This window comes from Taurulus bubalis (assembly GCF_910589615.1).
Source record: "Taurulus bubalis genome assembly, chromosome: 6".
Lineage (NCBI taxonomy): Eukaryota > Metazoa > Chordata > Actinopteri > Perciformes > Cottidae > Taurulus > Taurulus bubalis.
This window is the reverse complement of record NC_136594.1, coordinates 23,657,992-23,683,014: the sequence shown is the minus strand read 5'-3', so window position 1 is coordinate 23,683,014 and position 25,023 is coordinate 23,657,992. Positions and strand designations below refer to the sequence as shown.

Genomic DNA, 25,023 nt, shown 5'->3' with positions numbered 1-25,023 from the left:
TCTTTTTCTTCTTTCCATCGAGTCAGAACAAATCAACAGGCACAGATGAAGGACAGGCTTCACGTTTATTGCATCGTTTTGAAGTAAAAAGTCACAGATACGGAGGACAAACACTGATTGACATACAGTAAGATGATTTATAAAAATATCTTTTTTTTATACGGTATAAAATTTATTTTTGCAATGAAGCAACAATACGTGATTATATAGTAAATACTGTAAGAAAGTAGACTCGCATCTGATAGTGTGCATCGGAAATATTTGGTTGATCAATGCTATTTGTGATTTCTTCCAATGACCTTCATCACATTCACACAGTTTGGGCCTGAAGGCTCAACTTTGTTCTCAGCAGCTGCTCACGCTGCTCCTCTACCAACAGAGTGGGCTTGGACTTGAAGGAAATATTTCACCAGCAATAAAAAGTGTGTGTGTTTTAGACTTTGGCTTTCTTGGCGGGAGGTTCACTGGCAGCGATGCGGGGACCAACGGCTGCCGGGGTGTAGGGGATCCGCGCCGCCGTCACTTTCTTACCGATGGTCTCGACCTGTGGACAGAAAAGGCGGCGGCTTTCGTTTACATTGTGTTCGGGAGGCGACGCATCGCAGCGTGTTTCCCACCCGTCCGCTCACCTGGAAGCCGATGTTCTGGAGGGGAGCGTGGAGGTGGTCCAGCACTCTGCGGCCGTCGAATATGAAGGCCGGCTTCAGCATCTTCTTGTAGATCTTCTCGTAGTCCAGCTCCTGTGGGGGGAAGTAGGATGGTTATGACTCAAACGGTCTTTTTGTCTTCTTCTCCACGATGAAGCAATTTATAAGATGGGAAAGAACAAAAAAACAATGCGTTATTGTGACCTTGAACATGTCCCACTCGGTGCAGATGACCAATGCGTGTGCACCCTGGCAGGCCTCGTAAGGGTCGGAGGTCACGGTCACCAGCTCCGACACTAAGAAGACAAGAACAAGTCTGTGTCAGCGAGTGACAGAATGGTTTTACCTTTAAAAATATTCAAGACAAAAAGCATCAGGAACTACTTCTGTTCCTGTTTTACATTTTACGTAAAAATGACGGTGAAGAAATCCAGATGTGATATTGCACATACATAACTACGTACAACACCACCAATAATCATCTGGAGCATTGTCATGATCTTGTCAGCATTTTGTACATTTGGAATTTGCTTTCCTACTTCGTACTGCAACTACCATTTTAAAAAATGTAATAAAGGCAAACAAACACACCTCTTTCTGGGTTGTCCTCTGAGATGTTGGGCTGGGAGAGGTCATGAATGATTTGGGTCTTGAGGACTTTGGGGTCGTAGATGAACAGCTTGGCTCCCTCATCCATCAGATACTTGGAGATGTAGATACTGGACGACTCCCTGGAGTCACAAACACACACACACACACACACACACACACATTCTAGTGTCGAACAGGGCCACAGTTCACCACATTATGTTGGCAGGGTTGATCATGTGGAGTGAACTGTGATCACACGAACAATCCCGGGTTTATGAATAACGCAACAAAGCTGTTGGAAAAGAAATGCAAAAGAAACACACAGAACTGGAATGAAACTAACCTTGTGTCGCCCGTGTCCTTTTTGAAGGAGAAGCCCAGCAGAGCGATCTTCTTCCCGGTAACGGTGTTGAAGAGGCAGTCGATGATCCTGCAGGCGAACCGCCGCCTCTGGTACTCGTTCATGTCGATCACCTGAGAACATCACGAGCAGGTGTGAGAACACGGTGAAGAGGAGAGGCCATCAGAGAGAGGACAAACTCAAACAACAACTAGATGTAGTGCTCACCTGCTGCCAGTAGGAGGCTACCTCAGGCAGGTTGAGGGCCTCGCACAGGTACACCAAATTCAGCACGTCCTTCTGGAAGCAGCTTCCACCAAAACCTGACCGGGGGTGTTAAGAGAAGGCGACGCTAAATTTAAGAAAAACTGTACGCTCGCGGTTGAGATCTTCTGGACGCGTTTTCCTTACCGATGCTGGCTTTGAGGAACTTGCTGCCGATCCTCTGGTCCATCCCGATGGCCTTGGCGACTTCCTCCACGTCGGCCCCGGTCGCCTCGCAGAGGGCGCTGATGCTGTTGATGCTGCTGATCCGCTGGGCAAGGAATGCATTGGCTGCCTACACGAGCACACGCACCAATTTTGTTTTGTTTTAGTCAGTCTTCATTCAGAAGTGGCGAATATTCCTTTGGTTCAAGCTTCTCAAATGGGACTTTCACGAGTCTTCTTTGCATCCAAGACACAACATATTAAGTGGGACATTTTACAGTATTTTACGACTTCCTTTTTTCACTATTAATAACCAGCTAATTAAATACAAATGATCGGGAGTCGCCGCCCTACGCTCACCAGTTTGGACAGCTCGGATGACCACGTGTTGGTGGTGATGATGCGAGCTTTTGGTACCCAGTGATCGTAGACGGCACACAGCGCTCGGATTGCCCTTTGACCTTCGGCCGTTTCGTCTCCGCCGATCAGGACGCGGTCCGGCTCCTTCAGATCCCGCACCGCTGTTCCCTCTGCAAGGAATTCTGGGTTGGACAGCACCTACAGCAGCGCAGGCGGCGGCACAACAACAACTTTAGACACCCGCAGAACAACGGATGTAAACAAGTGTCATTCTGATACAACAATACACACCTGTAGGTTCAGGCTGGGCTTGGTGTTGGCATCGAATATCCGTCGAATGCTCTCGGCAGCTCGGACCGGGACCGTGCTCTTCTCTGTGACAATCTTGTAACCGTCAGACACCTCCACAATCCTCCGAGCGCACGCCTCGATGAACTTCAGGTCTGCCGCACGACCCTTCCCCATCCCGTAGGTCTTGGTCGGGGTGTTGACCTGTCCAAGGAATTCACACACGTGTCATACATGTCAGAGTTGTTCCTGCAGCTGGTCAAACTGTGCTTGCGCGTGCGGGCGGGGGAGGGGCGGACTGATGGACTCACAGAGATAAAGACAAGGTCGGCGTCCCTGATGGCTGAGTCTACGTCCGTAGAGAAAAACAGATTTCTCCCCCTGCATGACTCAACCACATCTTTCAGACCCGGCTGGAGTGGAAGGAAGTGGGAAAATTAGTCGGCGAGGGCGTGTCAGTGAATGTGTGGGACAAACATGGCAGAAACAGTTACAAATGTAAGACGAGCTCTCAAGGTTCTGCTCACTGACTGCCTTTTTACGCGAGTCATGGTGATGTAATACCTTGTGGTCGTGGCTGACGTAGAGAAGTTGCGACACAGGGCAGTCTGGAACTAATTTATGTTTCTCTGCTCCCACGTCGGGGAGTTATTTTACAAAAAGACATTGGCTGGAACAGTTGCCTAGCTGCATCTACTTTATCAACACTTTGATTAACTTGACCTCCTTAAACTGGCAACTCCCTCAAGATACAGTTCTAAAAAGTGAGGTAATACTGTAAGGGAAAGGGCACTGATACAATAAAGTTGTATTAACCCTGTTATTACACTCAGCGTCTTTGGATAACTACATTGACATGATACCTCATATATGGGCAGCGTGTCCGAGTTCCAGGCTTTGATGCGGGACTCGTTGACGTCCACCACGGTCACCGTGATCTCCGGACACATTTGGGCGATGACGCTGCACGTCGGGCCTCCGACGTACCCAGCACCAATGCAGCAGATCCTCTTTATCTGAAACATCTGTGGATGTAGAGCGAGGAGAGGACAGAGACAGAATTCCTAAATACCATTGGGAAAGTAACTTTACAATATACTTTTACTTCCTGCTTTACAACAGTGTACATGCGTTTATATATATATATATATATATATATATATATATATATATATATATATATATATATATATATAAAAAATATTATTTTACTTACTGCTTTACAACAGTGTACATGTGTTTTTAAATATATATATATATATAAATATAAATATATGTACATGTGTTTATATATATATATATATATATATATATATATATATATATATATATAAATATAAATATATGTACATGTGTTTATATATATATATATATATATATATATATATATATATATATATATATATATATATACATATACATACATACATACATACATACATACATCTATATATGTATATATGCTTTTAGGCATGACGAGAGACTCTTTTAGCACATTGAAATGAATGGACATGCTGCAACTAATGAATACTTTCATTAGCAATGAAGCTGACCGTTTTATATATATATATATATATATATATATATATATATATATATATATATATATATATATATATATATAAAAAAACGGTCAGCTTAGTACAGAAAAGTTCCGCTGGGTTTCCGTCTCTCTCCCGGGCGCAGCAGCGGCTCGTCGGGGCCACAGTACCAGCCGCTCCGTCGCATCCTGCTGGAGTATAAAGAGCCTTTCATCGCGGCTCAGAGACGAGCAGCGACCTTTCCTCTCAGAGACTTTGCACTTCGCTCGGTTTACGTGAGTGCGCGAGTGAGCGCGCGCGGTGTAACATTTACGCACAAACAGGACCGTCTACGCTACGTCCCCTCTTCTGCTCTGACGGAAAGTGAGCGAACCAAACGCAAAAAAAACAATGAATGGACGACAGTGTTGAGCAGCTAGCTAACGTTACGTTACCTCTGCCAACTCGACAGCCAAGTCAACTTCAGGAATGCGCAGATTAGGGTAACTGTTAGCTCCTCTTGTCAAATGGGTCCAAACAGCCGTCGTTTCCGGAGCCGGTGATGGCTCACGAACGATAAGTGTCTTCAACTAACTATTAGACCGACAAACAAACTCAAACCATCAAGGCTGCTCTCTGAAATGCCACTGCACAACCTAGTTATACCTACACTGAGTTACCTCCTCAGTCTGCAGGACTCCAAGCAGTGCAGAAGATGCTTCCGGTGTGGCTTTTCAGAGTAAAAGCACCAAACGCGCTATGGTCTGACTAATGAGTACCAATACCACACCAAGATTACAGGTAAAAGTATTCAAATGGAAATTAAATGAAAACTCAATGCAGAACATTTGCCTCTGTGACTGTTAAATTATGATATATTGTGTCAATAGTTTATTACTGATACTTGGTGTGTCTCCATGGTCACTTAAAGCCTCTAAACAGCTATTATAATATACACATATACACAGTGGCGGCTAGTGGATTTTTTTTTTGGGCAGGGCCAGCCAATCAATTTCAGCAAACATCCGATTCAATGCAAAAAAAGGTATCAAAAACGCATTACTACTTTGCAGTTATTCCAACACTGTGTGTGTGTGTGTGTGTGTGTGTGTGTGTGTGTGTGTGTGTGTGTGGGTGTGTGTGTGTCATGTCAAAATGTGCTCCTGGCGACGCCTGTCAACGATCACTGAAACATCGGCCAGTGAATCAGGAAAAGATGAAGATGTATTGTCCATGTGGGCGAAGCAAACCAAAGATCACTGGCACGTACAAAACTTAGTTATGACATTCAGGGTTGTACCCAATGATTCAGTACATCTCCACCCTTTGATCACATTTTTGGATCAGCCTGTTTTCTTTGGCCTCCGAACAAACAAACACACACACACACACACACACACACACACACACACACACACACACACACCCACCCAACCACCTACCTACGCACACACGACCTAAGGTCACAAATTTCCATCTAACAATGAGGAAGCTAACTATGTTGGTATGCTACCAGCTACACCTTCAGCCTTCTCACGCTCACCAACGCTCACACCTAATCTGTGAAGGCTGTGTTGGTTCTAGTCCCATTCTCCACCCTTAGGACTCATGGACTCTGTGCGGGTTTAGTTCTGTCCCACTGTCACATCGCTGAGTGTCTGAGTCTCTGGCAGACATGTTGAGCCCTTTATGAACCCTTTCCGCAAGTCAGCATTAGATGCCGACTTTACCCAAGGGTATTACCCACAATTCATTGCAATGTGATGTTAAACAAGCAGTTACCAATGGAAGAAAGGAGTAGTTAGGAAGGTTCTTAACCAAAAAGGACTATTCAACCGCAGCCAGGGTACAGAAGTCTCTGAACGTCCTCCTCTGCTTAATAAATAATGCCTAAAAGCATATAAATATCTCATTTAATAATAAATAGAGAAAAACGAGCAATGCGACTGGGTGAGCGATTTGGTCATTTGACTTTGATTTTGCGTTTGGGTGTGTCCCATTCTCTTTCAAAGACAAGTGATTAACTTGAAAAAGATCAACAAATAACCCCAAAATATCCAAAAAGAGAAAGATTAACGCAGAGGGAAGGCCATTTAAAGAAGATTGGAAAGTGAATACATGTTTGTGATTCAAGGAGACAAACCAGTAAGTCTGTGTGCGTATGTGTGTGTGTGTGTGTGTGTGCGTGTCATCGCAAAATGTGCTCCTGGCAACGCCTGTGACTAGAAGATGCAATCACGAAACTTTACAGATGTATTTGAGATCAAAATGAGAATCGCTCTACCATTTTTGTCGATTACAAATTTCTACGAATAATAATCGTCGAAATAATCTTTTCTTTTCACCAATCTTTCCTCCCTGTTGTTGCTGCACAAGTGTTTTATCTGTAAAACAGGTTATTCAAAGCATACCTTATTCAAAGCATACCTTCCTTATGATACATCGCACGTTGATGTTCTGAACTGTACATGAACACAGAGTTAAGGTCTTACTTTTGAGGTACTTGTATTTTAGTGTTTTCATTTTCTGCAACTTTATACTGATACTAAACCACATTTCAGAGATTTTTTTTCCCCTTCTGTTTTTATAAGATGCAAGATGCTTTTGCAGACTCACATATACAACGTTTCATGTTTGCAGGACTTATTGCTCATGTATTACTCCTATTTAGATACCTGTGTTACATTTTCCAGTCTCTTATTGGGAAAATGAGAAGGAGCAGAATTAACAGCAGGCCATGAACAAATTATATAACAGCTCAATTAGATTTCACTGTGTCTTGAGTTCAAAGTACAAAATGCATCTATCTGTAGAAATCGGTGTATTGTGTTGTTCCATCACTAAAGACATCCTTAAAGAATACAAATGTTTTAGTCTAAAGTAAATGTTTTCGATGATGGAAAAAGGATAAATGCAATGGAAAGGAATACAAAACATAAAAAGGTTGACATGCAAACAATTCCCAGCACTTTAAATTAAAACAAACAATTGAATCCTGTTCTACAGAAAATAAGCACGCCGTGTTTTACAGATCAGTTTTTAAGAATGTGAAGAAAATAAAAAAATCAACTTTAGCAGTTAAAACAATACTATAAAAAAACCCCACTATAACAGAAGAGGAATCAGCAGACCAAATATATTAGCTTTTTATATCAATATAGTTTTCTTATTGCTGCTTTACATTCAGATGTCTAACATGGCAATAACAGAACACAGCATTTATAAAAAATAAATAAAAAAGAGTTTTGTTCCTGCGGGTTTCCTTTGATACCAACATGTCGCCATGTCAAAGGAACATCTTCCAACTCTCAACATACTGCAACATTTCACGGGGAAAAAAAACAACACATGAAAATAAAAACTTGCACCAGAGCTGCTGGCTAACACAAAACCTCTAACATGTACAAAAATATGTCTGTAAAATTCAGCAGCTGCCATCAACTATGTTTAAAACAGTACAAACTTCAAATGTAACAAAGAACCCCACAGATATCTTAAGGGTGGCATGTTGCACTTCAACTTATTTCCTAAAGGGTATGGTTTTATTGGGCGGGCTCCACGGAGGAGGGGACTCTTGGAGGATCGCTTGTATTCGTCTTTCTTCTCTTTGTCTCTTCTGTTCCAGATCTTTCCGTACCTGTTTGGGGAAAAAAATTATAAAAATAAAAATCTGAACTATGACCTCTTCCTGATAACTCGGAATGACTTCACTGGTGAGTGAGACCATTAAACATTTTAAAAATAAACAAAGAACCTTCGATGCCACTCCTCACAAGTCATTCTGCTCACCAGCCAGTTTTCATACATCTCCAAAGCCATTTGATCCTTCTCCTCCTTCATGTAGCGCTCCTCCTCGGCTTTATTTTGGGTCCCCTCGCGCTCCGTCGACACTTTTTCATGGAGAACAACCGTCTTCTTTTCATGCCTTGAACATTTTAAGAAAAGAAAAAAGGTAGCTCAACATCAAACTTTGGCTGCCATCTGGCGGTTGATCATTTCCACACCCATGAGTTGAACGAACTGCCGATGCAGCTTTTTGCGATGCACCGCTTGTTGACATGAGTCGAAAAAAGGCCACGCTTCCCACTCACCAGTCAGAAAAGGCAGATCTGCTGCCTCTCTTTCTTTCCTCCTCCTTCTCCTTCTTTCTGAACTGCAGCTCGTTCTCAGCCTCTCTTTGTCTTCTGGCCTTTTCTTTGAGGAGATGATCGTGCTCACGTTTCCATAGTTCAAACACCTGCAGGGGTTAAAACATCAACGATTATTACACCGTCACGCGGAATGGCTTACTGCAATGCACAAGAACAAAATCAATAAAGGAACCTGTTTGGCAGAGTGCTTCTTTTCTTCGCTCTCTTCAGTCGCTCGTTGCACTTTTTTTTGTGAGTCCTGCTTTTCTTTGGATCTTTCCTTGAGACTCTCTGCCTTCTTTCTTTTCCAGGCCTCGTATGATGCGACAGCTTCTTCCTTTTTAGCCTCTTCGTTCTGTTATTGTTTTTATTTATTTTTTCAAAAGAAAGCAAAAAGTGTGCATTTCTGTTGATATATATATATATTAAAATATATACTGGATATCTATATCTATATATAGGTTATATTCCAATGTGGTGTGTCTTATTTCCAATGTACAGAACAGGTTACTCACCCTTTTCTTCTTTTCTCTCAGGGTTTCCTCCTTCTTCTTTATCAGCATGTTCTCTCTTGACTTTTCCTTTTTCTTCTTAAGCCATTCCTGTTAGAAATACATGTCAATTGTCCATCGGCTGATGAGAAGAAAAAAAAAAAAGAATCTGCCTCCCAAAGGCCTGCTTTGAAATGAGTTATTGTCTGACATGAGGTGTACCTGATCATAATGTAATAAAAGATCACGCAGATTATGATTACATGTTGCCCTTCACCATGAAAACAAACCAAAACACTGCAGAGATTTCCACCAATGCGGGCTCTCCGTCACACCGACCTGGTACACGGCGGCTCTGATTGTATCCGCCGCTCGGGGCTGAGACTCTTGCGGCGGGACTTTGCGGTCCAGGAGTTGGAGAGTTCCCAGGTACCTTGACTCCACTTTCCCGGAGCACACGCTGTGCGGTCTCCGAGCGGTCTGAGAACTCGATGTCCTGATTCAAATGAAACTGCGGGTCAAGTTCAGTTCACGACCCAGTACCACGTTCATGGAGCTTTAGGAGGCGGCCTGCTTACCAACCTGCTGTCAGAGGATTTCTGGTGGACACCGGAGAACTGCTGCGAGTGTCCCCCCGAGTCGGCCTGAGAGAGACAGACAGTGGGACACATTCAGCGAGAGAACCAAGAGGCCAAGCACCCAACATGACACCCGATAACGGAGGCCTTACGTTGAACTCTTCAAACGATGTGGAGTACTTTCCCCCCTGCTCTTGGCTGTCTCCGGAAATGAAGCCATCTAAAACAATGCGTGAAAAAAAATTCAAATTTGTATTTGTTTTAATGAGCGCACGGTGATGAGGAGGCCGACTGTCACCTCTGGATCCGGAATCGACTGTGGTCTTCGTGAGGAGCGGCGACTGCTCACTCCGACTCGAAGGGGATTTGCTGAGGCTGCACGAAACCAAGGGGCTTCCTGCTGTCAACTTTGACAAAAAAAGAAAGAAGAAAAAATATTATAATTTGTCTGTCTGTCTAAAACCTACAGAGACCGACATGTGCGTGGACCGCGGCTCCGTACAGCGACGTTGCTGGACGCGTCGGAGGAGAGGGGGATGGATGCAGATGACGTCCGGGGCCGGCTGTGATCCGGAGATGCTGCGTCTTCGGCGGTCCTCTCCGCCGCGCGAAGGCTCAGTCCGAGAATCCTCTGCCTCGGTTTGGGCCGGGGTGGCTCCCTGTCTGTATCTGAAAGAAGACAAAGGTTTTAAAAAAAAAGAATCCACAAAAGCATCACATGCAACGTGCCCTTTGTGGTACTGGTAACCAGACCTGCTGGTACCCGCTCAGCGTGGCCGCTGTCCTCTGGGACAGGGTTCCCCTTGTCCTCGGGACCCGGGGTCTCCGCCACACTGTTGTCAGACGGTAAGGGCAACGGCCCGTCCAGCAGGGAGTCGTCTGATGTGTGGTACGACAGGGATTTACTTGAGCTCCCTCTTGAGATACCCCGGGGATCGGCGGACACCGCGGAGAGCCTCGAGGACGAGGAGTCGTCGGCATTGCTGCGCGGACCGGCGGAGGAGCCGGGTGGCTCATTGTCACGGGGCTCTGACGCGTCGCCGTCCGAGGGAGAGACGTTTCTCTGGCTTTTCAGGAACGAAACCCTCTTCACCCTGCCGTGCTGGCCCTCGTTGTCTGAGATGTCAAAGTCGTTGACGATCTGGGGTTCACCTTTCGCCGCTTTGGTGGCGCCGGCCCTCTTCTTCTTATTCCTTCTCGATTTGAGGAGTTCGTTCAAAAAATCTGTGGAGAGATTCAGTCAAAGGTACATTTGTAGCACGACCAAGCAGGACGTTTCAACGCTTCATCCATTCCTGTGAGCCTAACCGTCTCTGCTGTTTTGCTAAATATTTTTCATGAATTTATATCTTATAATATTTTCACACTGTGCCAACTCACCGTCTTCATCTTCATCGAAGTCATCGGAGTAGGAGCATCGATCTGTTTCCGTTCTGCTCGCCCTGGCGGAGACCGCAGCCTGGAGTTCGTCCTGCAGCAACAACGTGTTCGATTAGGTTAGACTTGATTAGACTAGACCAGTGGTTCTTAACCTGGGTTTGATCGAACCCCAGGGGTTCGGAAGGGTCAAGACACACACAGTATAGCCTGGTTCACACTAGCAATGGCGGATCGCAACACAGAATTGTTCTTCTTTTCGTCACATTGATTTGCAGTAAATATTCATTGAGTTATGTTTTTGTGTGAAATTCCTGTTTTGTTGATTTTGTTCTTTGAACACAGTGATTTTGTGTGCAACTGATGCATGGCTAATTTTGTGCACTAACAAAATATATACCTATGTTTTGAAGAAATCATATTTTATTTTTCCAATTACGAAGGGTTCGGTGAATGCACTGATGAAGCTTGCAGGGTTCAGTACCTCCAATAAGGTTAAGAACCACTGGATTAGACTATATTAGACACGGCTAGACTAGACACGATTAGACTAGACTAGACACGATTAAACTAGACTATATTATATTAGACTAGACTATATTATATTAGACTAGACTAGACACGATTAGACTAGATTATATTAGATTTGACTAGATTTAGTGGGAGTTGTAACGCCACCTTTCTAGTTATGGTAAATACATGAGCTCCTTCCTGACCGTGTCGGCTTAACAGGCGCTAGTTAACGGGATTGATACTTGTAGGTTAACAGTTACCTGGAACGTTGTTCTCCTCCTCGACGTGTTGGGGCTCTTCGTGTAAGCCAGAGTGCTGAATTTAGTCGTCATTGTGAACGTTCTCCTATGAACGCGCTCATGCGCGTTAGCATGCTAGCTAAACTAGTGTTCACTAACTAAATGCACTGTGACAACGTTCGCTCGCTCCCGGTGCGTAGTAGGAGCTAGTATCTATTATAAAGGACCCTTATGCCGGGTGTGTCCTACTCATTACACACTATACAGCTATGTTAGCTATTCATACTCGGTGCAGCCGAAAGGCACACGGAGTTAGCTCGCTACTGTGAGCTAGCTAACTTGTTGACGGTTACCCTGGGAAACGTGGAGGACAGTTCCGTTCTACTGCGCATGCTCAGAGGATTACAAACTACATTTTAACAACCAACCAACACACAAACTCTGTGTGCGTGTACACACACACACACACACACACACACACACACACACACACACACACACACACACACACACACACACACACACACACACACACACACACACACACACACACACACACACACACACAAATAAAATGTATATTGTAGGATATTGCAGTATTGGGTTGCTACTCCTGATGCATTAACATGTAAGCAGCAGTTTAATGTTGTGGCCCGGACAATTGGTAGTTCAAGAGGTACCAGTGTGTAACATAATTCATAGATCAGCACAAGATTGTTTACATTTAAAATCTCAATAAAATTAATTTAAAATCTGCAAATATCCAGTAAATGCAGTGGACCACTTCACTGGTATGTACTTATACTACTTATAACAAAATAAAAACCCAGGCAGACAGTAAGACTGAATTATTTTATTCTATTTGTTTTAGGAAAAGTGCATAGTTGAAGCCCTTCTTCTCTGACAGAAACAGTGTAAATCAAGGTCTCCTGCAGTACCACATGGTCCACTTGTTCATCTCAACAGCCTAGTATGGTTTCCCCCTTCATTATATACAGTCCACCACCTTATGTCTTACTTAACTTTCCCCATATCCTCCCGAGTCTAGAAAGAAATCCTTTAGAGCGCGTTATTTGCTGATATGGAAACTAAGAAGCTACTACAGATCATATTTAGGTTCTATACTTTTACACTTTGTATATCAAGAAAGACACTTCCATTTTAAGACCAAACCAGGTTCTGCTATCACAAGAACCCTGGAGAACACAACCCAAAGCCCAGACACACGTTGACAGCAATGCTACCATGACAATGATAAGGTCAGGGACGAGAATATCAGGAACCCCTCCATCATGTACCGCAATCCAACAACTAACTATAGACATGTTCAAAAAACATTCACTTGTTATAATGTTTCATTTTTCTTGAGATTGTAACAAAGTGTTGATTCTTTTCAGTAACGTTCAGGCTGTATAGTTTGTGGTGCTGTTGTACTACATTATAAGTATCCACCCACAATTACAAACACAGTTAAGGAACACAAGACATTCACCAATATATTGTTTGCTCCAGAGATTTATATTTTTCTGTTCACCTTTTTATTTATTTTTTTATAAATGAATCACTCATTTAGCAGCTCTAGACCAAGAGAAGCCAACACATCCTGTAAACCCTCCACTGCAGATCATTCCAATGTCCTCTTCTCATCTCATATAAAAAATATGAACGTTCTTTCACAAGAAGCGGTTCCAGCATTGAGACCAGAGCTTTAACATTTGGAAGCACACCGTTTTATAGCTCCTCTCCTTCAAATTGGTTTGACATCATCAACATCATCATCATCACCATCACCACACAGATGTTGCAGAAGTAGAAACCTTCGGTGCTCAAACCAACCACAGGCTTCAGGCCCTCACCTTCTTTTAGACCGCTGACACAACACGCCTTCATAAGGACACGAAACACCACAATAACAAAAATATGATTCTCTGCTACTAACAAGGAGGTATACCATTCAGATTTGTTTTATAAGTACATGGAATCATCTGGATAGGATCAAAATGCTTGTGCCGAGTAGGTTTTACAATGACTACAACTCGGCTCATTCCGACCGCGTGAAGTGGGGGCATTTGGCCGTCCCATCTCAACCCGGGAACCAGATCGTCCAAGCTCCGTCGCTGTGGTCCCGATTACTTACACGACAGTCACAAAACCAACGGCCGCCTCAAGGGACAGACATGTTTCCGGAGCTGCGCGTCAACACAGAAGATGGACTCGGTGCAATGAAAACCAACGCGTTATTTGTGATCCCAAATCATAGTAGTATTCATCCATATGTAATCATTATGCTGGTTTAAATGTGCTATTGAAACATTACGTGTTATGGCATCATTACTGGCACCGTTTATAGAGTTGTGACTTTGAAGTGGAAAGAGAGGAATGTTTCAGAGTTTGAAGACCCGCCACCCTTCGTCGCTCAGCAAGCACTTGAACTATTTACCCACCCCCGCCCCCCATCTCCACCAACACACGTGACACATTCCTTCATTTTCAGCTCAGCCAACACCAGAGCTGAGATTATGGACCAACTCAGAACGACGCCCTGCCTTCTGATTAAAGACTCGGCGAACACCACATAGAACCCAACAGATAAATTAACACACTGATGCTGTCGGACGATATTAGCAGTCAAACATGGCTTCTATGTTTCTGCAGCTAATACAAAACAACAACGTTAGCACTTATTTCTTTAGTTTAGTTTGTCTTTATGCTTCGTTAATTAAATTCTCATGGCATTTTTATATATCTTTGTCCAAAATAGCCAATGGCCAAGCCGTTAATGCTGTCTGTGTACGTTTTTTCTTTTTTTATGACTTTGAAAAATCATATCTGTCCGGGCCTCATCAATCCGGTATCTGTTGGGCTCCAGTGGCAGAAATCGCAGACAAATCTACCCCCGAAACACAGTGGCAATAGAACAGGAGAAAAGCAAGAGAGAACTGAATGAAGGGGAGATGACGCCGTCCCGTTGTCACAGTCGCTGGCGGACTGCAGCTCCAGTCAGAGCAGGTGGTGAGTGCTGGTGCTCTCCGCTGCTAGTCGACAGGTGGCGCTGGAGGCTCTCTTCCAGCGCTCTGCAAACCAGGACAAGCAAATATTAAGTCTTAACAATAGACATCCTGTAATTATATAATTTATAACATAACAATAAATAAAAAAATAATAGGTTGTGTACAGCCAGAGGCTGAGTCACTGTTTGAGCTGGCGTCAGCAACTTTGGAGAAACCAGCAAGATCCAACAGTGAAACCCACCAATGAAAGTAGCTACCAGCGCTAGCTTGATTAGTTGCCAACTGTAGCAAGAAAGTCTCACAGTCGGCTTCACTGACAGCCTGTCCCTTCAGGCCGCCCCCCCCCCAAATAATTATCATTACGCACAAGACCAACATGGCTCCCGTTAGGACTCACAGCTGTCGAGCTAGCCGCTTGTGGGAGACACCGGTAACAACAATGAGGGCAGGATACGAACAAGCAGGTCCTCAGGCAGGTTGAATTTGAATGAAATGATTGGACGGGCTTATCCTCCGACTGCCACAGATAAAGGACTTTTTTGTGTGCTTGACCGACCCTAGTACTAAAATACAGCTCCAGGTCAGAATAAACATTTAGTTCCCTAATGTTTCAGAGATAATTGCTCATCTTTCCAAAAATATTGACCAAACAACAATTTCTTCATTGGGTTGGACTGTGGCCTGCTGTACCTTGACTAAAATATAAAAATATTGGTTTGAGAGCAATTTAAAAATACACACTGCCATACAAAACCAGAGCCCACTACCTAAAGCACACAAAAAGAAGGTTGATACAACAATTCATCTGTGGTCAAGACAGCTGACCTTTAAAGAGCACAGCAAGAAAACCTGACGTTTAACCAATAGGCCGGATTTTATGGAAAACATTTTGACATACATTTTATAGTAAAAGCACGGGTGTAAATAATACAATTATTGACGGTTGAATGCCATTTATCAACTTCAGTTTCAGGGTCTTGTATTGCTCATGCTGACTCACTGTCATTAGTAGAGACGTTAGAAAGTCAAAACGTCTGCTGTGAAAAAGGGCTATAAAAAAATGAAATGGGACGACGCAATGACAATAACACAAACTAAAAAACGTACACAAAAAGGACAGGAATATGTGGTAGTGGCCTCACATTAAAAAATATAGGATATATATATATATGATATATGATCAGGGATCTTTTATTGATGATAAGTGTATCACGCAGCTGTGCAGAAAGAATTTTCTTTTTTATAACCAACGATTGATTTCAGGCGTATGAAAGCATTTTTGCTGCACGTTTTATCTTTGAAAAGTTTAACTTAAGCAATGTTAATAACAATTAGCATGCTTTAACTAATAACATAGTTTTTTTTTTACTTGGGTTACAGTGTTCATCAAAACGGTGACTTTTCCAATTCTCTCTCAGTAAATCACCATAAAGGCAAACAAGTGTCTTACTCCGTATAGAATCGGAAACCGTTTATTAACCAGGAATGTTTACACAAACGAGGAATTTTTCTTCTACCCTGCGATTCACGACAATGTGCTACTTTGTGGTGAAAGGCAGACGCGCGCACTGAACCTGCGTGCACAATATCTACGTTACGCGGTCGCACCGCGATCGATACTGACATTGTGGGGTCCGGTAGGTTTGCCTGTGGGGCGTCTGTTCCTGAGACTGGATGGGCGCAACAGGAACAGGAGCAGAGCCAGCACCGCCCATCCCATCAGGACCATGGGGAGGGTCAGGTCCCCGCCTCCGCCGATCGGCCCATTGGGACCCGGCACTGGAAAACAAACGCATCTTTGCACTTGTAATCCATACTATGTGTTTCTGATCCCAGAACACGACACAACCCATTATGAAGAACACAAACACTAATGTGGTCATACATACATTCCTGAGGGCAGTTGTTGTCTGTGCAGTAGGACTGAGATTGCCTGAGCTGAGGGAGACATTACAGAAGGAAAATAGCAGATTTAATACAAGAGGAGAGCGGGAAAAATAACTTTGATGGCCGGCGACATGTTCACTCTGGTTACCACTGTCCTCATCTAGTGGGAGGAAACAAAACACAGGAAGTCTATAAACCAATAACACGGACACAAACCTCAACCGCCAAACAAAAACAAAAATATACTGTACAAATTTCTGACATGTAAATCCTGTGAACATTCTCTCCTTATTCTGACAACACCCTTTTCTCCCCTCCACCCTCAGGGTTGTTTCACGCTCTGAGCCATCTGCAGCCTGCCACGCAGGTCACACCTGCGCACAAGACAAGCCAATGAGGTCACCTGGAAACTGACACGACATCATCACACCTTCTACTCTGTCTACACAATGTTGGCCTCTTCTTTTACACAATCCCTTAAAGAGAGCTGGAGAACATTTACAAGCACTGTGCAGTGGAGTGACACATCTTAAGCGTGGAAATGCTAATTGGCTCTGTGGATAAACACCGAGCAGGAACCAGGATGTGCTGGCTCGGTGCCAGTCGGCAGTGTTTCCTTTCCTCCTCTCCGGCTGGGACTTTCATTTGCTCGCTAGTTTTGACTCCATCGTTAATCTCTCCGCTTTCTCCTCTCGACGGAGAAGGCGGGACATTACTCATACTTTGTGCGGCACACCTGGATTCCCTGCTCCTGCGACGCAACCCTGTTATAAGCCAGCCACTTCAGTTTTCAAGCGACAGTCAAAGGCCACTCACCAGGTTAATGAGGCGCCTCATGGCATACTCATGGGTGCAGACGCACTCACATGGGTCAAAGCCTCCCTCTGCCATTTCTCACCAGACGACGTCCACCCTGGAACAAAAAAAACAAAAGTACCGTCTCTAACTAAGACCAAGTACACGAACAAAGGAGAGAAACCTAACGCTGCCTCTCGTCAGTGCTGTCCTTTACTGTAGTTTCACAGGAACACAGCCTAGAGGGAGGAGACTATTCAGTTAAGGACAGCCAGCACCGTCTGTGGCTGCGTTATCTCGCTGCATGTAATCTAGGTATCTGTTATTGAAAATAAACTCTAACTAGACCTTTATTCACAACGTATCAGAGTTGATTCTGGCGTCATCCGTGCGTTATTAATGTGTAAATGTCTCAAATGGTTTACAGTGATGGTGCACTCGTCTTTAATACAACACTGATTAGGAGCCACATCATCAGCTGAGAGCCGAAGATAGTTTTGCAATTTGTTTTGTTTTAGCAATCGGCCCAACATACTGATGGGAAACCCACAGACGGTGCTTGGATTAGTTGGAGGACAAATATACAGTCAAAAGCACAGACGTCTGCTGTGGGTGCAATATCAAAGTTATCCAGGTCTATAATGAAATACCAGATTACAGATACATGTTTTTAGGCTGATAACATCGATATTTGATTGATGAAAATTCACTTTTTCTTTTGGCCCACCTGCCACTGTGTCTGTTGTATTCCAGAATCTACTAGCCACTCAATAGACTGCTGTTGTGAGTTGTTTTTTTTGGCCACTTGCATATTTCATTGACTGATGGCTGGTGGTAATTTCCATCCTGATTGGCCAAACAGGTCTTTCTTCTACAATATTGTCTTCTTTAAAGAAAAACACATTAACATCCATAAACATGTATACACACTGTAATGTATTGAGGTAGTTTTTTTTTTTTTTTCCTGTTCTCTTAATTTGACCTGTTCGTTGCACTGTTTTTGTCATGGTGACCGTTCTCGTCTTCTTTGTGTGTGCATAATGTTGACCAACGTGTTTGCACTGCCTAAATGTTCGGTGTAGAACCACAGCCACCAGGGAACCGAAACTGACATTTTGCAATGTCAGCCGATATACATCTGCCTGAGTGAGTTACCTGTACAATATATATAATATCGATATTAATACCAATATATATAACAATGCAATTAACGTTACAATGTGTGGTGAACGTTCTGCTGGAACACACAACTCCAAAATAAAAAAGCTGCTAAGTAAACACACGACTGTCACTGTATCTGGACTAAACACACACTTTGCATCGTTGTACTCGAGTTGCAATAGTCAAATAAAAAAGCACGAGCGCGTTATATTTTCCAAGGGTGGCTGTCTGCATATTTCTGGAATGACGAACAAATAAAGTGGCCGGTTTTATCTCGAGCCTGCTGAAAAGACACTCAACGGCAGCAAATCAGCACTTACGTGTTAGTCACGCGACTATTATAATAACAATGTTACCGGTAATGTAGATCTCTAACTAATTTAGCTAACGACAGACTAGCTGTTATCTGCTTGCTAACCTAGCGAGCAACACAAACTCACCGGGTTGACTTTCTTTTTTCCTCTCCACTGTTAAAAAAAAAAAATGGAGATATACAGCGACAGATATTTCGACAAACTGCCCCGAAACACGACTTACTTGAGCTTTGTAGACGTTGAGGAACCGCGAAATGTCTTTAAAGGGCCTGGGCTGCACCGCCACCTACAGAAACCATTAAACTGCAGACATGTCAACCTACCGTCTGTGTTTTGTTGGTACACGTGAGCCAACCAGCGAGTCTTCACGAGACACATCCGGGAACTGCACGCACGTGGCGATTCGAACGTCTCCCGTTGGTCCATATGTTTGATAGGCGGGCCTTAGGAGCCAATCACGGGAAGAAACGACTGCACCGTCTGGATAGTAAACAAACAGTTCGCTGCATATCGTCATACAGACTAACCGAGTCACAACATCTGTGCAGTTGTGTAACCAAATACACCGTGATGGACTGTAACTCGAATACTGTACTTAAATTGTATGCTACTTTCTACTTCTATTACAAAACATCGCCGCCTACTTTTACTCCAACACAAATGTGTAGTTACTTTGCTTAAATAATAATAATAATAATCCAATATTATAATTTATAAAAAATATAGACTTTTACACTAGTAGGATTTGAATACAGGACTTTTCCTTGAAACACTACTATACTTCATCCACAACTGCACCAATACATACATAAATAATTAAATAAGATGTTTAAAAAAAGTATTACAGTAAAACTGGAGTCGCACATTTTGCCCATTATGTAAAATGTGCATAGTAATTAACTTTGGTTTTGGTTTGGTTACTTTATTAGTACCCGTAGGTAGACTTGGTTTGCAGTAGAGAACATGTAGAAAACGAGGCATCCGTCTCGACATACATTACAACAAACACAGACAACCAAACAAACATGATACTCAACATAGATAAGTGTGGTTATTAGTGTATTAAAAAGTACTATATTTCAATATGTCCTATATTGGCTTAATCCACATACTTATCACTCAGTGAGGGCAGAACCATAACAGCTTCCTCCTATTACTTTTATGTCACCACTTTATAAGCAACGCATTACGAAACTAAAGCAGCTTCGATACCGAAGCCATGAAAGCAGTCGAAGAGAGATTAGTTGAAGGGTCAGTTGGTATGTAAGCAGTAATAGCAGTTGCAGAGTTAAAAAAAAAAGTGTTCAATCCAACAGCTTTCTTCCCGTACTTGTACATTTTGCCCCATAATAATAAAAAAAAAATCAGAGTCAGATGTAAAAACCCTGTCGGTGTTATTCCAGTCAGATGTTTTTCAAACTTGCCCTTCCAGGACATTTCCTCGTGTATGAACACAACACAAACCCATGAACCAGAGCTCATTAATGGAACTTCCAGTTTCTACTCCATTTAGCTGCACACACACTCTATGTATGCGTGTGTGTGCGCGTGCACTGTATGTTCTGGACTGACTGACGCTGTGTACTGGCGGGCAGTCGACGGCGACAGCTAGCCTGTCTGTGAAGTGAAAACAAGCGGTGGTAGGTGAAAGTGAAAGGAGAAGCGCTCCGTAACTGAACAGCACAGGAGCGGGTAGTCCCCCCCTACACAAAGACAGATAACACAGGCGCGCGCGCACACACACACACACACACACACACGCAGAGTGTGAGAGAGAGAGCGAGGCCCCGGGTCTGGCTTTAAGGCAGCAGCAGTTCAGCAGACACAGCCATGGCTAACATCGCGGTCCAAAGGATAAAGCGGGAGTTCAAAGAAGTTCTCAAAAGCGAAGAGGTGCGGTAACGTTTCTGGCTATTTTTTTTTCTTCTTCTTTTCTCACTTCGATTTAGCTTCTTGTTGTTGTTGTTGTCACTGTTTCAACTGAACTAATTATAAACGCAAGTGTCTGTAGCCGTTATGGCAGACACCAACATTAGCTGTTACCTAACGGCAGGTCCCAGTCCGGTGTTGCTGTAGGTCAGGCCTACACAGGAGAACTTCAGCTAGCGTTAGCTCGATGTCAGCCGAACCGACCCTGTTATTGTCAGGTGGGTGTGTTCAGGAAACACCGAGGATTCAGCTCCTCCAACTGACAGGCCGCCTGTTTTAATAACTTGTGCCGCGTACCTGTGGGTACCTAACTAACAAACATATCTTTTGTGGACAATACACGCCTCATAAAAAGGCACCCTAGGTGTTAACTGACGTCAGTTAGCCACTGGCTCTCCGAGTTAGCATTTCTTAGCTTGCTAACGGCAACGATATTTTGACATCTCCACCTCAGTTAGCATTAGCCTGTGGTCTTCGTGATATATGTTAACCTTCACGAGCTTATATTTCTTTTCTTATACGTTGTTTTTAATAGGGGAGAATTTAAGTCGTTTAGCGTGTGTATTGTCATTCTACCGCCTGTCAAGTCTTGTTATTGGGAGTTTGTAGTTATGCCAACTTTTGCTAGCTTGGCTCCGGCGGACAGCTCTCTACGCTGCTGACGTATTTAAATGTCCCAGTGGCCCCCGTTGAACTTCGCAACAAACTTCGACGCTGCGCCTTTTAACCGCCGACATGTCAGCCGCCTTCACGCGCGTTTGTAAAAGTATGTGCTTCCACACTTTGACAGAGACGTGTCGGGACACGGCACTGCGAGTAAGTAGTGTGACTCCCGTGGAGCGCCGTGGTAACGTTACCTTCTTGTTGGTCCCGTAGACGAGTAAAAACCAGATCAAAGTAGATTTGGTGGATGAGAACTTCACGGAGCTGCGGGGGGAGATAGCGGGTCCTCCTGATACACCTTATGAAGGTACTGTCACACACCCGCACCACAATGACCTGACAACATATCTGCCAACACACTTTAATGCTAGGGTTTGTCATTCTGAAACATTTTATTTTTCATTTCTTTCTAAAGGTGGCAGATTTCAGCTTGAAATCAAAATCCCAGAAACCTATCCTTTTAACCCTCCAAAGGTACGTGCTTTCAGTTGCTCCAATCTAAATACTACTGTATGTTCTGTACCCCTTTCTCTCATGTCCGAGTGCTTTTACATGGACACTGCCATCCTGGTTTGGAGTCAACACATTCTGCTTTCCACAAAGTAATATATACGCTCTTAATCCTGTTTTAAGAGCACAGGCATGACATCCTCTATAAGATAAGATAGCAATTTTACGAAGCAAAGTCGACAAATATGGTGATACAATAAAGTTTTCTGAGTTGAGTTTAGGGATAAAATAATCAGACTGTTTAGCTTATCTGCTGAATGAAATACCTGACAACCTTTTTACCTCGTCACATTCCTGCAATTCTTATAAACTCCCAATATTGGCAGAATCTAGTAGTGCTCATTGATGTTGTAACATAACCCACAAAGGCCTTAAAGTGACAACTGGCGAGACAAACGCTATGACAGAATCTACCCAAATATGATTTAAAACAAAGGCTTTAGAGCCAGGGGATGAAAGTGTGTATTTAAGTGTACCCATTGTAATCCCCCTCATTTTTTTTTCTCAAGGTACGGTTCATCACTAAGATCTGGCACCCTAATATCAGTTCTGTGACGGGAGCAATATGTCTGGACATTTTAAAAGACCAGTGGTGAGTGAGACGCATCTGAACCTCCCCCTCTTACTGCATGTTCTGGTGTGTGTGTGTGTGTCCCGTCTCAAACGCTCTCTGTGTATCCGTCTTGCTCAGGGCCGCTGCCATGACCCTTCGGACGGTGCTGTTGTCTCTACAAGCTCTGCTCGCCGCGGCAGAACCAGATGATCCACAGGACGCCGTAGTGGCCCACCAGGTGAGGACGTTTTCGGAAACACACGGCCCCTTGCTGTGCTTTTAGTGTTTTGACATCTAACCCTCACCGAGTTTTTTTTGGCCTGCGTCCTCAGTACAAGCAGAACCCGGAGATGTACAAACAGACTGCCAGGCTGTGGTCTCACGTCTACGCACGCGCTCCCGTCTCCAGTGCCGACTACAACCGCAAAATAGACAAACTGTGTGCGATGGGCTTTGATAAGGTCAGAATCTCTTTGTTTGTTCGATCATCACATTCATGTATGTTGTCAGCATGGTGTGGGACAAGAGAGTGGAACAGTTGACTGATTTAAAGGTCACTCGATTGACAGAAAACAAATAGCTTCTCTCAGAGTAGATACTTTCAGTTTTTCTTTTTTTATGTGACTACACTGAATATCTTGAAGTTTTGGACTGTTGGTTGGACGAACCAAGACATTTGAATATGATTGCCATTACTTTCGCAGTATTCTGATATTTTATAGACTAAACAAAAAAAAAATTACGGCAATATTAAATCGATGAAAAGTCATCGTAGACAAATTATTAGTTGATGCCTTAGTTAACAGCAATGTTGTCGGAGCAACAAGGTTTGTGCAGTCTCACTAATGTAAATGTCAAAGGATTTACTCTTCACATGACACAAAACATAGCTACTATTAAAGAAAAAAGCTGCTCAAAAGTCTGACATTTGATGTTCATAACAGCATACTGTAAAAATCATTCTTTCACTTATTAACTCGATCCTACAATCATTTTAAAATTCCATTTCCCCCGCTCACAGAATGCAGTAATAGCGGCTTTGTCTTCAAAATCCTGGGACGTGGAGACGGCAACAGAGCTGCTCCTCAGCAACTGAGGCGACGCAGTCAGGTGTGAGGATCCCAAACCCCCCATCCATTCCACCATTGCCTCTTCTTACCCCCACCCATTAACCACAGCAGTCTGAGCCTCTTATAACAAGTTGGTTTGCTCCAAACCCTACACTGGTAGCACCACCATCGCCAATATGCACACTGCCCCGTTGCCTGCCTGACCCCATCTGTCCATTGCGCAGTCTTTCGTGTGTCTTTGTTATAACTCATCTTTTCTTCCACGCCCTTCATTCATATTAGCGCCAACATTTTTGTTCCTTTTTTAATATTGCAAAGAATCAACTAACTGCCTTTCAACTGCTGGGTTTTCCAGGATAAAATTTGAATGAAATCCAGCATTCTGCTCCTCCCAGTAAATATCCAAAGTCCACCTCTGGCAACCAGTTGGACTTAGTCAGATAATTCTCTTCCAGATATTTAATACCGTAAAGGTCTAGCTGGATTATATTAACTCGACTGGATAGTGTTCTGCATTGAGCGGTGTAATGTTTTTTTTTTCTTAAATCATATCGCATAGATGCTGCATTACCCTGCAGTTTCCTTTTTCTGTCTGTAGAATTAGAAATCACACATATCTGCGCATAAGGAAACGATTATCTGTAAATAGGTGCGTGTAAATTTGAAAATACACCGGGATATACTTTTTTTTTTTTTTCTTTCTTTCTTACATGGCATTGTAAAACAAATTATTTTAAATACAAACTATGCCTAGTTTACAATTATATGGGAGAAGATATATTTTTATGCTTTTGTGATCTATGAGGAATCCCTCTGAAATGGCCGGTTGTTTATAATTTTCTTTAAGATTGCTGCTCAGATAAATTGGGGACAGATATCACACGCCACCTCTTTTCTGCTGAGCCACCTTTTTTTTTTTCTTGTGTTTTTTCTTGTCCTCGCATGATCTGGGCTGCCTTTTATTTTTATTTGGCCAAACGATGTGGTGGGTAGGGGTCTGTTCGATCCGGCATCCCTTCAGACTTGTGGCACTGGCGAGACATCCCCCCTCAACCTGTGGAACGAGACACCTGGGAGCTCTGCCCTGCAAGCCACTGAAGCGAGCGCACAGTTTGGCACGACGTGTCGGGAACAGAAGGCTTTTCGGTAGAGTGTGTTGCCGGAAAGCGCTCTTCTTCTTCTGCTGCTCTGGACAGATTCGCCCGACAACTAACAGGAAACGTACCTCTAGCAAAAAATTAGTGACTGAGTTTGCAATGCTGTTTATTTATTAAACTAATTTCAGAGCGACCACGTTACGTTCAGCCGCGGATTAAGGATCTTCTCGCCCCGCTTCAGTCCTGATGCGGATCATTCAGAGCAGGAGTTTCGGCACTAAACAGATCCACTCCCAACGGCGCGCGGATCAAAAACGTCGGCCACATGCGCACAGGTCACCTGTCCCCAAACACGCTTTACTACACAGCCAAATAAAATACTCATTGAGGTCCTTGAATGATGTCTGACGTGCCGTTACAGAGGCTGAGACTCCTCTGAAGCAGATAGCAGGCCTGCAGTGTTATTCAGACGTTTTTGATTTGTGGTACACGGACTGTAAAGAAATGTTAGGGAAGTGGGGGTGTCGACA

At 43.5% G+C, this 25,023-nt stretch overlaps 4 protein-coding genes across 4 annotated transcripts; 1 reads left to right on the top strand and 3 right to left on the bottom strand.

Moving 5' to 3' along the window:
• Window positions 1-52: 52 nt before the first annotated feature.
• On the bottom strand, window positions 53-4,765 carry ugdh (UDP-glucose 6-dehydrogenase). The gene is made up of 12 exons (XM_079219805.1): window positions 4,631-4,765; window positions 3,519-3,680; window positions 2,967-3,068; window positions 2,659-2,859; window positions 2,368-2,565; window positions 1,990-2,137; window positions 1,807-1,901; window positions 1,582-1,712; window positions 1,239-1,378; window positions 852-943; window positions 630-740; window positions 53-544 (listed from the first exon to the last, which is right to left on the bottom strand). Exons 2-12 carry the CDS (start codon window positions 3,678-3,680, stop codon window positions 434-436), a joined length of 1,491 nt encoding a protein of 496 aa, XP_079075931.1. The 5' UTR covers window positions 4,631-4,765; the 3' UTR covers window positions 53-433.
• Window positions 4,766-7,059: 2,294 nt separating this feature from the next.
• On the bottom strand, window positions 7,060-11,596 carry map9 (microtubule-associated protein 9; the record flags this gene model as incomplete). Its single annotated transcript, XM_079219814.1, has 13 exons — window positions 7,060-7,812; window positions 7,965-8,100; window positions 8,267-8,412; window positions 8,499-8,660; window positions 8,821-8,907; window positions 9,136-9,292; window positions 9,379-9,440; window positions 9,527-9,594; window positions 9,673-9,767; window positions 9,842-10,043; window positions 10,116-10,598; window positions 10,755-10,845; window positions 11,525-11,596. The coding sequence occupies 13 exons, from the start codon at window positions 11,594-11,596 to the stop codon at window positions 7,696-7,698; spliced, it is 1,878 nt and encodes a 625-aa protein (XP_079075940.1). The 3' UTR covers window positions 7,060-7,695.
• Window positions 11,597-12,344: 748 nt separating this feature from the next.
• smim14 (small integral membrane protein 14) lies at window positions 12,345-19,000 on the bottom strand. Its single transcript, XM_079219813.1, has 5 exons — window positions 18,895-19,000; window positions 17,218-17,314; window positions 16,404-16,452; window positions 16,139-16,293; window positions 12,345-14,577 (listed from the first exon to the last, which is right to left on the bottom strand). The coding sequence occupies exons 2-5, from the start codon at window positions 17,290-17,292 to the stop codon at window positions 14,539-14,541; spliced, it is 318 nt and encodes a 105-aa protein (XP_079075939.1). The 5' UTR covers window positions 17,293-17,314; window positions 18,895-19,000; the 3' UTR covers window positions 12,345-14,538.
• A 1,440-nt stretch (window positions 19,001-20,440) lies between these two features.
• On the top strand, window positions 20,441-23,904 carry ube2kb (ubiquitin-conjugating enzyme E2Kb). Its single transcript, XM_079219809.1, has 7 exons — window positions 20,441-20,564; window positions 21,477-21,570; window positions 21,679-21,737; window positions 22,283-22,365; window positions 22,465-22,564; window positions 22,659-22,787; window positions 23,348-23,904. Exons 1-7 carry the CDS (start codon window positions 20,502-20,504, stop codon window positions 23,420-23,422), a joined length of 603 nt encoding a protein of 200 aa, XP_079075935.1. The 5' UTR covers window positions 20,441-20,501; the 3' UTR covers window positions 23,423-23,904.
• The last annotated feature ends 1,119 nt before the right edge of the window (window positions 23,905-25,023 follow it).